This window comes from Protomyctophum parallelum, assembly GCF_964188405.1.
Source record: "Protomyctophum parallelum genome assembly, chromosome: 19".
Classification (NCBI taxonomy): domain Eukaryota; kingdom Metazoa; phylum Chordata; class Actinopteri; order Myctophiformes; family Myctophidae; genus Protomyctophum; species Protomyctophum parallelum.
In genome coordinates, this window is record NC_139717.1 from 27,853,914 (window position 1) to 27,871,857 (window position 17,944).

Here is a 17,944-nt window from a genome sequence, read left to right on the forward strand (position 1 = left end):
TAATCATACTACACCGTCACGCAAAAGCGTCAACAGTATCAGATCTTCTGCTACTTTTGTGGGCGCTGGGGGCGTGTTCTCTCCTCCGTGTCATCAGTGCCCATACCCGAGGCGGGGTTGGCGAAAGGGCCTTTCTGTGTGGAGCTTGCATGTTCTCCCTGTGTCCCCTAGGGTAGGTACCCTCACAAAAAACATGCAGTAATTCCTGGTCTCTAAATTACCTCCCCCTGGCCAGCCGGGGCACCTGATGGAGGGGAAAGGAATAACGTGTTCCTTCCACGCACTACGTCCAACCGGGGAAACTCAGGTGAAAAGAAGCAGCTTGGACTCCTCATGCATAGAAGGAAGCATGAGGTCAGTCCGCTGCCCCCCCAGGTTGGCAAGATTACATTAGATAATTGACACTGGGTGAAAAAATGGGATGCAAAATCGAGGGATAATTTCTTTATAAAAAAACACATTTTGAGCTTGTAGAGCTGCTACTTTTGCCGTTTTGTAATTTGAATCCTGAAAGGTTTCCACCCAACAGATATAGAGACCATATAGTGTGTATATACACACACACTGCCTCCCTCTCCTTTTCTTCCTCACATTTGGGTTTGACTTCACGGGAACATCTGTTTTTATGTCCCCATCTTAACTTACCGTAACTCATTTAAATCATTTAATTTTACAAGTCAGGAAAATACTTTATTGGTCAAATTCATCAAGGCCCAACATTATTTAAAGTTCACAACTTGAGTTCAGACAAAATTGAAATGACAGCAGAGAACTGCACTGTCTGCGAAAGTTAGCTCCAGATCATCCCCTAGTGGTCAGATGTGAACATTGCAAGCAAGCATTTCAGTTACACTACACAGAATACAAATGAAGTTCTTCTGCGTATTGTGTTACTATAGTAATTGTAGAAAACCCGACCACTCTTTAGCTGGGAGTGGTGGTGGTGTGAGAGCAGATTGATTGCCTTGTTTGTCACTTTGGTGGTGGGTGGGGCCACCAAATTAGCACACCTGTGGCGGTAACAAGGCTACTCGCCCCGTTTCTGTTTTCCTCCCAGAATTTTCCCCAGTGAGGGGTGGGAGAGGCTGGACAGCAGACGGCTGGACTTTGAATTTCTCTAACTATAAACTTTCATGACAGCAGAACAGCCTAAGTACAAATATTTATGAAAAGCTACTACAGTGAAGTCTGTTCACAGAAGTTGTTGTAGGATATGTGGGGATTATCTGACGAGGTACCATTTGAGGGGGCAAAACCTTACATATACTAAATAATACTAAATTGTTTATAGGTTCAATATAAGTCAAATAAAATAATATAGCCTTTCCACAGGAGTATCTTTTTCCAAAAAGAATACAAACAGCCAATAACCCTAGAAAGTTATCCCCCTCACTGGGGAGAATTCCGGGAGGAAGAACTGGCAAGCACCGGGGCGAGTAGTCCAGTATTCCCTGTGGCTATATAGGCCTAGTAGGAGCCACATAATGGGCTCCATTTTCGTCACCGCTAAAGCCCTTATCCCTACACTTCTTTGCCTTTTTTACTATTTTAAAAAACATGTTTGAATAGTTCAACTAGCCAATCTACATTGACACGTTGTGAGCTTGTAGACTGGCCATTTTAACTATTCAAAAAAGTTTCGCAAAATAGTAAAAAAAAAAGGCAAAGAAGTTTAGGGATAAGGGGTTTAGCGGTGACGAAAATGGAGCCATTTGTCTCTTACTGGAGAGGTGCTGTGGTAACACCAAAGCTACACTGTGCCTATGGTGATGCATTATAGAGGGTATGCGCATTCATAAAGTGAGTGGCGAAGTGAGTTTAACGTCATTTAATGCAATTAGATAGGACTTTTCTGTTTGGATGTATGGGCTGTCAAGGCCAGAAAGTATTTTTTTTGCCACTCAGTGGGCGTTCCCGCATAACTTCCGGGTATGATGATGATGTCACACGCATACCCTCTATTCCTAAGTTTGCTCTTTCTGTTTACCAGAATGTCCTCTTGAGTATTTCTTTTGTTTGATTTGTTCATGTCAAAGTTTGTTTATAGGTTGAATTGTTTATGCCCCAAGTTTGATTATGCCTTTGTTTTGTTTGCACTACCGATTGTTAACGTTTCTTCTTTTGTTCAGTTAAAATCATCATCAATCATTGCCGTCATGCCATTCAGTATTTTAGCTGTGACGTGAGCGCCCCCTCCTGAGATACTTCCGGGTCCTACTTTTGTGTCGCTTTTGTGTCCCCATGGAGTTATACTGTGACGCTCCGTCGGACTAAATCTGAGACGAAAACAACCACGAAAGTCTAATTTTACCGCTTTCCTCGCAACAACAAAGCTGCGCTGCTCTCCCAAATCTGACAGTGACAGGCCGTCTGTCCCACATGGAATACTATCGCCATTTTATTTTATTGTGTCAAATAAATCCTCATAATGCAAACTAGATTCAACATACTCAAGCCTGCACACATTCTAAATATACCCCAGAAATATTTTACCGATCAAATGGACTGTTGCCACCTTCAATAATAATGATAATAATAGTCTTTATTGTCTCCACATCATATATTTTTGTTGTCATGGACACTTGTACAAAACATTAATAATTCCACTCGAGTTGGAAGCATTAAGACCCGTTTTAACCCTCAATGGCTTCCTTTCTGAAAAATAACGTCACTGTAAAAAGATTCACGCGTTTAGATATTCAATTTACAATGAGATGCGGACGGGAGCTGGTGCCACTTGGACCCGGACGTAACGTAGCACTACAAAATGACGTCGGACTTAAATACTGAATACTCATCTGCAAAGCCTGAATAAACTACTGTGACACGTCCATATGGTCTGGTCCTCATGCTCTAATAGGCATGCTGGTGCACATATACAGTATATAGCCAGCAGACTCCTTTAATAGCCAAATAATAATTATTTTATTAGTAGTAGTAGTTTAACTACTAACGGCCAAGCTACACCAGGGCATGTGTGCGTTTGACATAAGCGCACTGCGCGCACAAAGTATGCGTGCGAAATGCCCCGGCTACACCAGATCTGTGGCGCGCGGCAGATTTGTGCGGGACCTTCCGGAGGATATATAGATACGCACGCATGGGGGCATACGCACGTAAAAAAAATATAGAACCAATCCTATTTTTAGAGCACGCGTATCCGTGCCCTGCGGTATCCGTGCGTCTGGTGTAGCTGGTATCATTGACATATATTGGTCCTATCCAAACGTACTGTACGCGCGCAGTAAACGCATACTGCGCGCACAAACTCGCCCAAAATCGCCCGGTGTAGCCCGGCCGTGAGTAGTAGTAGTAGTTTTAGTACTAGTAGTAATAGGAGGAGGAGTAGTAGGAGGTGATGTGAATAACGTTTCAGAACTTGTTCTACTTACTGTGAATTCTTGGGAAAACCTCTAGGTTCAGGATGTTTGCTGACAGCGACGGGGTGAACTCATACCGCAACCTCCTGGAATATCCCTGATAAGAAAATCACATAGACAGAGAAACATAACTAAGTAACCAACCAAGTACATGTCCTTTACTCAAGTACTTTAGATGCTTAACCCCATTTAGGCCTGACGTCGAAATAAAAAGAAAGTCTTCTGAAAGAAAATATATTCAAAGATTTGTGCCGCATTTTTAAGATTTTTCAAAAATAGCAGACCTACAAGCTCGTAGCGTGCCACTCGGTGGCGCACTATGAGCTTAAGCTTAAGCTTAAGTAATGTTTCTCTGCCTCAAAATGCCCTAAACAATAAACATATGAGGAGAAATAGCTCCATACTATATTGAATCTCTCCCTCCTGTAGCTGAGATGAGGTACCACCCACCTGGCCTACGGGCAGCGCTCAGAACCGGCGCATATTTCCCACCATGCACAATTCTTACCTTTTTCCGCACATTTTCCGTACAAAAAGTAAAGGTCGGAGACGGGGTACCCATTCTCAGACGTTTTATTTTTTTGCGGACAAGAATATGTAAGCGGGCCCAGGCCGTAGCGTAACGGTCTGGGCACCGGACTGGTGATCCAGTCGCAGTGTGCCGCGGGTTCGACTCCCGGACCCGACACGGCCTTTACTGCATGTCATCCCCCCATCTCTCTCCCGTTTCCTGTCAGCCTACTGTCTGTCCCTTCAAAAATCAATAAAAGGCGTAAGCCGCAAAAAAATATCTTAAAAAAAAAAAAAAAAAATGTAAGCGACGGGTTAAAACTAGCTTTTAAATCGCTTATGAAGTCAGCCAGAGTTCCATGTTTTGCCCACTCTTATCTGACCAGGGGAGGCAGTAATGTCACCTCTGCGGGCAGCCACAACTTCCTGAATGTCTTAAAAGCATGGAACCGGCTGACTTCATGCAATATGCGCTGGTTCTGACCGCTGCCGGTAGGCTAGTTTGGTGGGAACTCATCTCGGAAGCTACAGTATAGCAGAGGGAGAGGTTCCATATGGGGCTAGAGGAGGAACTGAATAATCAACAGTGTGAACTGGGTGGGCAATAAATTGGTATTGTATCAATATTGTTTGTGATAAATGACACTAGATATTGTCAGGGATTTTGGATATTGTAATATCTGAAGTGTCATAATAGTGTCACGATATTAAAAGCTTACAACTACATATCACAATATTATGAGCTCACGGCTACAAGTCCTCGGCTACATTGAAAAGTGTGTATGTGTGTGTGCGTGCGTGTACAAGCTCACAACGCATCACATTGTGAACATCGTACGACAAAGTATAAAATGGGCCTCATATTATGGTTACATATCCATGTTCCTTGTTAAAAACAATTTCAAGAAATTACAGTGTAGTGTAACTGCTCTGATTGTAATCCTAGGTAGTTCAAATTCTCTCTAAACCCAAATGACCTGCTTCAGTCTAACCCATTGACCTAGTGCTCTTTGCCACTCATGTTTGTTTGCTATTGAGCTGCTGGTCACGTTCATATGACGTTGAGCAGCTATAAGTAGGGGATTATTTTCCTAATGCCTGTGAGAGAAACACTTCCAGCAACAAAATAATAGCGAAGAGCTAAGCAACGTCACTCGTGTATAGACGTCTCTGTGTGCGACCCGACTCCCTATTCTTAACCCTTTAAGACCTGAGGCAGTTTTCTGGAAAGACCTATGTTTCTATATCAGTGGTGCTCACACTTTTACTTCTCAAGGACCCCCCAATGTGTTTTTGTTTTTTTAAATCAACGATTCTTTAATAAAGAAACTTTTGGTTTCTGCGGAAGCATTGCGGCTTAGTAATCCACCACTCCTGAATGAAGTGCAACACACAGGTCCTGGGCCTGGTGAGAGCAGGAGTTGACCTGGTGAGACGTAGGAGGGGCCCGGACAGGAGTCAACCCACAGAGCCTAGTCCTTCCATGCGCCAGAAGCGTCACCACTGAGACACACACACACACACACACACACACACACACACACACTGTACAGTACAGTACCACTCACTTCAGACAGGTCTGATTTTTAAAACAGTACAGCTAGTTAAATAAACGTTTAATGGAATAATCCATTAAACATTCAACATCTAAGTAATGGGACAAAAACAACAAATAGCAACTACCATACACAATGATAGACAATCAATATCAGATTAATATAATATCAGTCTGTGTAGCAAATTTTAAATGATTTGATTGGCTCTTGTATCCCACAGAATTACAGTGAGTGACGTGAGCATGACGTATGACATGTCAGCGTTGGGAGTATAAAAGAAAACTGTTGAAGCGAACGCAACACATCAAGAAGTTTAAACGATTATCTTATGTCATTTGTAGCTAATGATGGCACTATTGCTTGGGCAACCGGAGCTGCTTTTACTGGTCTCGCCTTCGTAATTGCTTGGTTCTCGTGTAACTTTATTCGTGGCACAATTACTTGTGCAATGTTTTTAATGTGTTGCAATCGCAATCGCACACCTCCACCTGAGCCTGAACCTGAGCCCGCAGGTTGACCAAATACCACAGAGAAGGCTAACGGCCAACATGTGTCGGAAGACGTCAAGGCGACTAGAAAAAAAGGAACAGATTCTTCAGGCAGATGACAAGAACTACCTTGCTTCCCCGTCAGCATGCTATTTGTGTCCGGTAGAGCTCTCTCCTTTGGACCGGACCACAAGGTCATGGGTTTTATCCCGGGCAACGCCAGCTCAGCGTATGAATAGCACGGCTTGGGTGCGGCAAGTTGTGCAGTAAGTACTGGGAGCTGGCGGTAGGCTCCACCTCAGAAATCCATCTTCCAGGGGTCTAGTGCATTGTAACGGGGACAGACTCCCGCGTGTTACCGGCTGATACTGACCGACCACGATATAGGGGATACCGAAGATGCTTTGATAGACGTCGAGGCCTAAAGAGGACAAGCACTGTTACCCCATTTAGAATCTGCACATGGGCTGGTCTCGGGTGCTGCTACCTGACACTGGTTGGTGTAGATTCTACACAGAGGTGCCCACACTTTTTTGACTCGAGAACTACTTTTAAATTGACCAGCTCAACAAGATCTTCCCGGAAATAGAAGGGCAAAATGGAATTGGTAGGGTTTTTTTATATATATATTATAACTTTGTCTACAACACTCTTAATTTAAACAATGTATTGCTTCGTGGGTTTGAGCTGACAGGTCCTTAAAGGGCCGCTGACACGCCCCGAAATTAATATGGGTGGTACAGCACATCACGTGGTCTGACTGGAAACTGTTTGAAACTGTTTGCTATAAATGTAATTGAAAAAACATATTTTTTCGCTCGAAAATCCTCGTTACAATGACATTGAGTTGACGTGTAAGTTTTAGGGTAAACTGTTGGATAATCGCAATTTCGCGTGACGAGTTCCATGCGCTCCGTCTCCCTCCGCTAGACAGGCAGTGGTAACCTGTGAAGCTCCGTGCTGCGGAGCCCTGTTCAGCACTTAGCCGTGTTTGAGGCCATGTCAACGGGGGGAGATGGAGAGCATGGAACTCGTCACGCGAAATTTGCGATTATGTAACAGTTTACCCTAAAACTTACACGTCAACTCAATGTCATTGTAACGAGGATTTTCGAGCGAAAAAATATTTCTTTTCAATTACATTTATAGCAATTATGACTCTAAATGTGACACCAAAATAGTAGCATAAGTTGCTATGCTACTACGGCCACCAAGCCCGGCGAGCCCGCATAGAAGTCGATGGGGAAAGCTTGTCACACTCTGACGTCAGAATCATGATAGCATTGTTTGATAGCCGTTCTTATCTCCCGAGGGGCGTGTCAGCGGGCCTTTAAGTTTATGTCAATCAATCAAGTCACCTGACCTTAATTCAAATGGCAGATGCCAAAAAATGTTTTTTATTATATTATATATTTTAGGAGCATGTCATGTGGTCTACTTGCACAGCCTATGTGAGCTACTGGTAGATTGCGATCTACCTTTTCGGCACCCCTGGTGTAGATGATGTAGATGTTGGTCTGGTATGCCCTCAAACTGGGTGTAGAAGGTGTTCGGCTCGCCTGCAGGGAGGGAGGCAGAGGGGTCTCCTGCATTTCTGCAACCCTTGCTCCATGCTCATTGTGTCGACGATGTTACACTGGTCTTCCAATTTGACCCTGTACTCCTTATGAGCCCTTCTGATGTTTCTCTGGAGGGCGCTGCGGGTGCTGAAGCCAGCGTTATGTGCATGTGGTGCAGAGGAATACCTGAGAACTCGCCGGTTTACCAACTCGCCACAGCGAAAAGTGGAGAGAAACAAGGTTCAATGTCTTTATCAGTATGCTAACATGCTGTCTTCATCAGTGTAGTATGTCAAACCCACAGATGTTATAGGCTAGTTCATTTCCAAAGTGATCAAATTATTTAGTGCAATGAAATGATCAGCTAGATCATGATAAAAGGTGAATATGTTAATACTGAATGATAGTAGTAGTACCAATGATATTTCAGGATATTGTTTAATGTTTACTAATGAATTACATTGTTTCTGTACTTTGGTGTTTAAACTTTAGCATTCCTTTCCTACTTCAGCTAGTGTAAACTCTAAACAACTATCCTCTTTCTCTCTCAATTCAATGCAAATTAAATATGTAAAACTAAAATGCACTAACGGCGAGTCGGAAAACCCAAACCGGCGAGTTCTCCGGTTACCGTGCAGAGCATACCTCGTCGTTAATCCACAGTCTCTGGTTAGGATGAATTCAAACTGTCTTTTTTGGAAGGATGTCATCAATGCACTTACTGATAAAACCAGCGACCGTGGCTGTGAACTCATTGACAGTATTCCCAGATGCGTGCCCGAAACATCTCCCGCTCCACTTGCTCAAAGCACGATTGTAGCATAGATCAGTATCAATGGGCCCCCTGTACGTTTTTCCAAGCTACGGTGTATACGTCACACAACATGGGTGAAGCCATCGCTTTGCCAGCCATGCAAGCAAGGAGGCAACACACACCTCAGATGGCTGAGTAAGAACCTATTTGGAAAGCTTTAGTGTGTTCCATTTGCATTCCAGCTCTTGTGGGCTAACACACAATGAACCCAGTATGCATAATTTGATTAGGTTTATAAGTGCATTTTCAGCTTCCATTTGTTAAAGCTGCACTATGTAACCTTCCTGTTCTACCCTGGACTTGAATGCAGGTCTCCAGCGAAGGGTCGATTTCGTTTTTTGAGGGGCGCTAGCCCCTCCTATGCCCAGCTTTGTGTGTCTGTGTGTACCACATAGTGATGAGTCGATTAGCTGTGTGTATGATGATGAATGATGATGATGTATGATGATAAGAGCGCCCCTCACTTCACACGAGTGTGGTTTTATTTTTGAGGGGTGCTAGCCCCTCTTATATACAACTTTTGTCCCCACACGACTCAAGATTTGCCATTGACAATGAAAGGGGAATTCAGGTCAAATGTCCGCTTATCTTGTCCCCACACGTCTCAAGATTTGCCATTGACAATGAAAGGAGAAATTAGGTAAAATTACGACCACTCCAATAAGTTTGTATATATATATTGTATTAACACATACTCTACTATACAGATTGGACAAAATAACATCGAATTCACGTACAAAGAAATACATGATAGAGCTTTAAGAAGTCTGTCTCTGAAGCAAATTTGTCTTGCAGCAGTTACTGGATGCTTTCCCATGCGTTTAATCTGATACATAGCCTAAGTTTGATAATGGTTTGGATTGGAAGATAAGTGAACATGCTGTTTTAAAGTGCGTAATTGTGCTTGTGGCCATGGAGTGCTTCCTGTTTGTGTGCTCACTGCCAAGTTCATCTGTAATGAATGGGTGTTTCAGCTGCGACAGAACTGTAGGAATGTTCACTGCTATTAAAACTGATAAAGCCCGTTCAGCTTATCCATCTATAAATGCACCAAGTCTCTGTACGTGTGTGTGTGTGTGTGTGTGTGTGTGTGTGTGTGTGTGTGTGTGTGTGTGTGTGTGTGTGTGTGTGTGTGTGTGTGTGTGTGTGCACACGTGTGTACGTACATCTGTAATCCACGTAACTCGAAAACGGTTTCGCCCAACGACTTCAAATTTCCACACCCCCACATGGAGTGCAGTGCCCGGCGGTGTCGAGTCCGTCGGATAGCCGGTTGTCCAGAACCTGCACAAAAACCTCTGCCCAGGCTCTGGACAGGGCCCAGATTACTCAATTGATCACACCCGATCACCATTCACCCCTAGTAGATCTCCATATATTGAGCTGGCCTGTTCTGACATCACAATGATGTTGTATGTATGTAATCCACGTTAACTAGACAACTGTTCGCCCCACCGACCTCAAAGTTAACACACCACTACAAGGAGAACAGTGCAGTGCTAGGTGTTGAGTCGGTCGGATAGCTGATTGTCCAGGACCTGCACAAAAAACCTCTGGACAGGGCCCAAATTAGCCAATTGATCTCACCTGATCACCATAGATCTCCATGCATTCCCAATCATTCACGAGTAGGCTGGTGCCCAACGGGCACTGTTCTATTGTTAATAATACAAACATAAATGTCAAAGGTGACAATGAATGGACAATTTTGAGTGTTTGTGAAAACACAAACATTGTGTATTAACCAGTCTATGGTATTAACACAAACATTGATGACGAAGGTGAGGACGCAAATTGTGATTGGCCGGAATTAGATGATGTATGATGATAAGAGCACCCCTCACTTCACATGGGTGTGATTTTTGTATTATTATTTCACAGGACGAGAATGGAAACAAGCCCTAGGGCTTGTGTGTTATCCTTTTAACAATCATCAAAAATCGTACACTCTATAGCCTACTATTTGCAAACTTAATAAAGTATTAAATCACCAATCAATATGACGATCATCATCATTATTATTGTATGTATGTATGTCCAAGTGAGTGTGGGGGTATCCGAAGCTGCTTATTATGAATAGTAAAAGTTGTACTTTTTCAGCACACATCCATAAAAGCGACATAACAGCTGTGTCTACAAATGAGGTGCAAAGTTCATGTAAGAACAGTGTGTTTGTATCAGTATCGTAGTTACAGCGACACAGAAACTCACACAATGTGTGATTATAGCGTTAAATGTAAGGTGACAAATTGACAATAAACGTTACAATTATTGGTTGGGCCCTATGGTAGATCCAGTGAGCCAATAAGTTCCCCAGGTAGGTTGCAAAAGAAGCAGGTTATTACATTGTCATTCTCATAGAAGCAGACCATTGCAAAACACAAAACAGAGCGATAGTAGAATCAGAGGTGCTCGCCTCCCTTACACCCAGCGAGCTATTAGTTCACGTTAGCTGAGTCGCTAACGAGCTAATGTTAGCCTCGATGACCAATAAAACAGCTGGCAAAAAACCGCTGCATTTCCAACCAAACGTTATACTCATCCGGAACACCACAAGTAGAGCCGACTACGGTATGTCAAGCAAGCGTGATAAGTAACGGCGGCCTTCTCACAAAGGAAAGGGAGGAATGGAATCCCTTACTTTCTTTTTGTCCTGGTGATGTCGCACCGGGGGCATCAGACCATGTTGGGTGGGCAGCAGCTGCGCAACGACTTCTCTTTGCGCTCATGCGCTGGAATTCCATCAGGAGAAGGTAAGAAACGGATCGAGGTCTAGATCCCATAGCTCGGATGGGCGGTCACACTGCGATTGGCTAGGATGGTTGTCAGCCAGGCGCAGGCAGGGGTAGACTGGGACACTTTGATGATGGAGAGAGAGTCACATTTCCACATTCACTTCAGGGGACCACAGACATTGCATATCTGCCCCATAAGTGCACAAATGTGATAATTAAGGGAATGGATATTAGAATTTTAGCCTATTATTCAGAGGAACATTTTTGAGGGGCGCTGGTCGCTCCTATGTTTTCCAGCTTTAGGGTTTGTATAAACACAAACATTGTCCTAACACAGACAATCAGACATTGTCCTAACACAAACATTGTCCGAACACAGACATTGAATGCCATTGCACAATGAATGGTCAGTTTTGAGTGTTCGTGTAAACACAAACATTCGTAACACAAACATTGAAGACGAAGGAGAGAGGACGCAAATTCTGATTGGCCAGAATTAGATGATATGATCGCTCCTCACTTCACACAGGTGTGATTTTTATTATTATTTATTATTTATTGGCTGAGCACCCCATACCGATGATTTGATTGGCTGAGCACCCCATAGCATGATTTGATTGGCTGAGCAATGTACTAATAAGGATAAAAATCACACCCATGTGAAATGAGGGGGTGCTCTTGTCATCGTACATAAATTTATGTTAACTGACATTTGACATTGCTATATAACATGATACATAAGGTGGACCCTTATTGGCCAAGCGCTCCCCCAACATGTGATTGGTTAGCCGATTTGCTCGTTTACATATGACGTAAGTTTTCCCTTCATTGTCAATGGTGTTTAATGTTTTGATGTTTAATTTACGTCATATTTACCAGAATTATCAGCTCTTATCATCATGCATCATCTCATACTGGCCAATCAGAATGCCTGTTGCCTGTGATTGGTTGGCTGATTTGCTCATTTACATATGAGTAAATTTTTCGTTCAATGTCAGTTTAATTTACATGTAATTTACAAGTCATATTTAGCATAATTCTGACGTCATTTCTCCGTTCATTGTCAATGGCAAATATTGAGACGTCCTACACAAGCATTAAATTCCCATTGACAATGAATGGATAATTTTACATCATCAGATTTTTTTACTGCTTGTTATGTTTTTTGCCATTCTTTCAAAGCAAAGAATTAATTTAATTAATCGGACATTGGAAAATTCTATTTTGTTTGGCAATTACTTTTTTTATCATTGTTTTTGGATTGTTGAATGAAGGTCAGACTAGGGTGCATTCAGTCATTTTGTTTTATTTGGAAACCGGAAACTATAAAAAAAATAAGCTACCCGTGGACATGCCCAGGTTTCATCATACATAATACTGTACATTTCATTCAACAAATGCTTTTTTGGCAATTCCTTTAATCATTTTCTGTCTGTTGAAGAATGAAGGTTAGCATACACATATACTGTACATGCACTCCATTTGAAACCAAAAACAGAAGTGACAATTTGTTTTTTGTTTTTTCCAACCAAAACTAAATCATGTGGTCCACTTGATTTTCCAAAACAAAAAAGATAAAAGTCACAAAGGAAAAACGGTCACAACGGTCATGACTATAGTCTTTTTTGGCTAATTTGTTTTGGCAACAGGCAAACATTTAGAAAATTCTTCTTGTCATATTCTTTTTCTCATTTTGGGACACCTCAGCTCAGCTTCTTCTGAGGTAATGCCAAGTCTAAAGCGCATGGCCTGGGGTCTGGTGGTGTCAGTTACAACCAGCTCCTGTCCGTCTATCAGACCCAACTCCTTCAGCGTTTTAGACAGATTTGGCCTGGTCTTCTGTTCGATTGAAGCAACGCTTTGCAAATACAATGTTTTGCTCTTTCCTTCATCCAACGTTGCTGCTATAGCAGGCAATTTCATTTGTAGGGAACGTTCCTCAGTCAGGTAATCAAGCACCTCCTGCAGCTTGGAAGATGAAGAGAATTTTAAATCCTGAGGTACCTGGCTGCAGGTTGGACAGTTGTCTTTTCGTTCGACCTGAAATTTGCAGGTGTAGATGCCGTCAACATCATTGAACATCATGTAGTTGTCGAGAGAACAGTAGACTTGTGAAGCTAATTTGAATACCTCTGTTGCGCAACTAGCTGCAATAACAGCGTTTGTGGACGCCACAGCAGGGATTATCCTCTTTACAACACCCTGGGTGAGTCTGTAGGTGACTCCTGTGATATTGAACTCTCCTGCCCTTTCCAGAGACTTCTGGTACACCCACTGGATGTGCTTTGGGTCATCTCCATCCAGTGTCACACCATCTCCAAAGGGTTTATCTTTAGGCCATAGCAGCATGCGGACGTACTCAACACAATGTTCTGGCAACCGTGGCATGGAGGCTATCGTGCACATGGGGAAGTTGATCTGAGGTGGGTAAAGGTCCAGGGTGCAGTCGATGCAGGCTGTTAAGCCAGGCAAAATTACTCTTGCATTGCCTTTGAAACCTTCTGTCCCTCCATCAATTAAAGGAATTATGGAACTCATGTCTAGGACACCATCCTCATACTCCAGCAGAGACATTACCATACCATTTATCCACCTCCTGGCGACTATCGAGTCCAGTCCACAAACAATCATATGGAATTCACTGTAGAATGTCTGATCAAAGTCTTGAATCTTCTTAAAATGGGGGACAACACAACAACCGGGAATTCGTGTGTTGATGAACTCGGCTGCCACCTCTGCCTTGGGTCGACTAACATCTTTAGGCCTGAAGAGAAACTGTCTGTTGAGGTTAGAGACGTCAATTGTGTCCATGTCAATCACATCAATGTTGCGGAACCCTGACAAAGCCATGTCTTTGAGAAGCTCACATCCAAGGCCACCGGCACCAATGACTAGGACTTTGCATTCTAAAATAACCTGCAGCATTTCTTTGCTGGCTTTAAAGTCGGGGTGGGCGAAGGGCCCAGATCTCTCCAGAAACTTTGTGATGTGGTTCCATCTTCCCTCCCATTCATTTGGAACACGGATACCTCCATCCACCACCATTGGCTCATCTGCCATATCTCTGTCTCTCCTGTCTGTCCAGCTCTCAGTATTTCATTCACTGCCTCCCTTCAATCTTACGTCTAAAAGCATCATTCACCCAACATTTTATATGGGGTGTCCCGAGCTCTGGTCTGATGTCACACTTAACACAAACTGTTGCTGTGCATCTGTAGGTAGATTTGGTCATTTCAAACTTGCAAGAACTTCTATTTCAGCATAGGCTACTAACTTTCCAGGGGAAGAAAGTATTTTTCCCCCCCCAATGCTATAGTTTCAATTAGCATGCTGTGGAATCCCCATAATGATGTCACTGGTAGCCATGTTTCTAAACTGTTCACAGCCCACCAATGAGACACAGAGTAAATTGTGCCATCTTATAATGAATGAATATATTAGTAAGGACCAATTATATGAAGATACAGGCCTCTATATTTTGGGCACATCATTATAGGTGAAAATGTTCACAAAAGTGTGTTGGCCTTGTGAGGCTATCCAGACAAGTAATCTTACCCTTCAGTGATAACACAGCTTATCAAAATAGATGGAAAACAGTCAACCTCTAAAAGAATAGAAAAGAATGGGTATTCCACAGGGTTCTATATTAGGGCCTTCAGCCCATACATAAATGACCTACCAACATGCTGTAAAAGCACTACCTGCCAAATGTATGCAGATGATACAATCATTTATGTACCGGCTACAATCCCTGGTGAAGCAGCAGAGATACTAACCCAGGAAATGGAGGATGTGTCTCAATGGCTTAAAAGGAATCACCTAACTCTGAATCAGTTGCCCCAGCGGTACTCTGCTGTCCTCAGATAAAAGGACCAGATAGACCAACTAGTAGGATCACAAGGGGATCAGCAGCCGACAACCTCAAGGTAGCAAAGCGTAACACCACATTTGGTCAGTCTTCATACTCGGTACAAGGGATACACCTGTGGAATGCCCTACCAATTGAAATAAAACGATAAACTGATCTCAAAATGTTTAATGATGAAGTCAAACTCTGGAGGAAATCGGGCCAGAGGTGCGAACACTAATTTAAAACTGTTATTGCTTTGTACTTGGATTAGATTTATTGGATGTATTAGTATTTGCAAAAAAGATTGTTTTAGGTAGATGTTGTAAACTTTGTAAAGGATTGTTTTAGGTAGATGTATAGATATATAGAAAAGCCTAACCAGGGACTTACTTACTCCTCTTCGTCCCCTATGGGACATAAGGCTTCAATGAGCGCTCTCCATTTCATCCGATCCCTGGCAGCATGTTGCGCCTCTCCGCAGGACAGGTTGATCTGTTCCAGCTCCTGCGTCACAGTTCTGCACCAGGTGGTCTTGGGCCTCCCAGGTTTTCTTTTGCCTGGTGGTGTCCATCTTAAGGCCACCTTTGTGATGCAGTCCTGCTCCATCCTCAGTACATGTCCTATAGCCATCTCAGGCGTCTGTGTGTAATGTCCTTGGTAATGCTCCGGGGCTCCCTGTTTGTTTGTACAGTTCATTGTTTGATATTTTATTCGGCCAAAAGATCTGACATATACGTCTGAGGCATCTGTTGTGGAACACTTCTATTCTCCTAGTGTCTGTTTTGACCACTCCAGCTCACACAACCGAACAGGTTGAGCAGAACAGACTTGACATTGCTGTTGTAGAGGAGCATCTTCGTTTTAAGGCTATATTGTTTTGATCTCCAGATGGAACGGAGTTGGGAGAAGGCACCCTGTGTGCCTTGCTTTGATGTCTTTTGATGCCCTGCTGTCCTTACTGATAAGACTGCAGCCCATGAGTGAAATCTTCCACAAACTCAAGTGGTTTTTCATCGACAAGTCCCCTAACCAGGGACTGGGGTTGCAAATTAGCCTTGGCTACAAAGTACAAACCCATATACATTGCAACGGTTTCATGTTTTTACAACTTGATACATTGTTTTTTGTATTGTCCCTGTTAGATAAACGTATAAATGAATAAACTCCTATGGTAGCCTTTCTCTCTCTCTACAAATAACAAGCTTTTTGTAGACAAATTTATTTTCCCAGAAACTAATAATTGAGACAATATTGAGACAAAGGTCACGTGACATCTCTACACACAATATTAAATGTAACCCCTGAGCAAGCAGGCAGACTCCATTAGTTCAATGGTTGGAAATGTCAGCACTTGGCAAGAAACTGGGTAGAAGTAGTAGAAGAAGAAGAAATGTATAGTGCAGCTTTAACATTAACTACCCGGAGTGGCCTTTGAGAGAGAGAAAAAAATATTAATGCTCATTTTATCTCTCAATGGCCACTCCAGGGCTCCGTATAGCCTACGGCACTCAGATTGATTAATAATAATTAATAATAATGATAACTGTTCCAATTCATGATTATGTCAAGGAGTAGAGGCACTTCCAGAACAGGTATAGCATGGATGTGCACAAGTCTGTGTTTGAATAGTGAGTGACATCTACTGGCTGCAAGTGAGAGTGTTTGTTGTACTTTTTGTACAAATTATGATTGATCTGTGAGGACCTTAGGCTTTTGAATTGTGTTTGTGTCTGCTTGGGTAACATAAGAGAATCAGTTTCATTGATCTTAATTTGGCAACAATAATTTGGCAACATTGTGGAAAAATCTCGGTGAAAATATAGTACAGGTAAAAATCTCTCTCTCTCTCTGAGAGAGACGGCTCCCACGGCTTGGGATAGGATATATACGGTTTGGCAAGCCGTGGATCTACAAGTTCCAAGTGTTGCTACACATGCAGCGCGTTGTGAGCTTGCAGATCGTCGGTGCCCCACTCACCATGAATACAAAGCAGAGGTCCTCACAAGTATAGGTAAAACACTGCCACTGCCCGTTGCAAAGAAGTTGAGTTTTTACTTGTGCGATATTCAGATAATCTTCAACCGATTACCGATTGTTATAATATAATTGTAAAAGTGGTATATATTCTGTGAAGTTTATATTTTCATTGGGTGTACAAGTCATGTTTTTAATATGCCATTATCAAATGTAGAGAGATGGTAGGGTAGTGCCCAAGCCCTGCGGGGTCTGTGGACGCCGAGTTGATTGATTGATCATTGATTGAAAAATGTATTAACAGTTTGTAGAATGGGTATTGGGTAGTTCCAGGAAAGTAGCCTACAGGTCAATACAAAATCTGCTAAAAGAGCATAAAACCATGAAAAAGCACTAAAGACTTAATTGTGTATTAGGCCGGGTCCTCCATAAAGTTGACACCGACCTTCATTTTGTCACCTGCTCTGACCTTATAATTAAAATTACCCAATTAAATACTGAACTGTAAACTCCCTATATTGTACGGAAAGTGTACTTGGAAATGTTATAGTTAAATGATTAATCCAGCCGTGTTACCAGCACCATGGTTCAATCCGCCATCCTGTTTCTTTGCGTCACGTGACCCAGTGACCCACATTGTCAATTTGTATGCTTGTTAACATTTTGGTCTGTTTTTACTGTTACTTACCCATACCGCTTAGATTGTTTTAATGAGGACCACATTAGAATTAAGATTATACTTTATAGTTATTAGCCTATTCTATGCATTTTACAGGTAGGCCTGCCGCCTATGCAATGATTTACATGTGTACAATGAATGAATGAATCAATCAATCAGGTATGGCTGTGCGCAGAATATATACAGTAGTGTAGGGTACTGTACTGCAGTGCACACACACAAACCAGTCAAACTGACCATCCAGTACCCAACTTGGAGAACAGCGACCCGCTGTGGTCACATCGCAAACCGCAGCGCCGCCTGCGACTACAACTGTAGATCAGTGAGCCATCCGCTCGGAGCTCCGCTGTAGTTTCAGGGACATGTAGTTTTTAGTGTAAAAAGATCTGCGCCCGGCAG

The 17,944-nt window shown here is 42.7% G+C and overlaps 2 protein-coding genes across 2 annotated transcripts in view; both read right to left on the reverse strand.

The window, feature by feature from the left end:
• The window catches only part of disp1 (dispatched homolog 1), a 117,766-nt gene extending 106,738 nt beyond the window's left edge, over positions 1-11,028 (reverse strand). Inside the window, exons 1-2 of the mRNA XM_083790855.1 lie at positions 10,949-11,028; positions 3,393-3,477 (exon numbers count right to left, since the gene is read on the reverse strand). The gene's annotated coding sequence lies outside the window, so the exon portion shown is untranslated. The remainder of the gene's footprint in view (positions 1-3,392; positions 3,478-10,948) is intronic.
• Positions 11,029-12,716: 1,688 nt separating this feature from the next.
• On the reverse strand, positions 12,717-14,102 carry LOC310876888 (NEDD8-activating enzyme E1 catalytic subunit-like; the record flags this gene model as incomplete). Its single annotated transcript, XM_083790539.1, has 1 exon — positions 12,717-14,102. The coding sequence occupies one exon, from the start codon at positions 14,100-14,102 to the stop codon at positions 12,717-12,719; it is 1,386 nt and encodes a 461-aa protein (XP_083646665.1).
• Between the last annotated feature and the right edge of the window lie 3,842 nt (positions 14,103-17,944).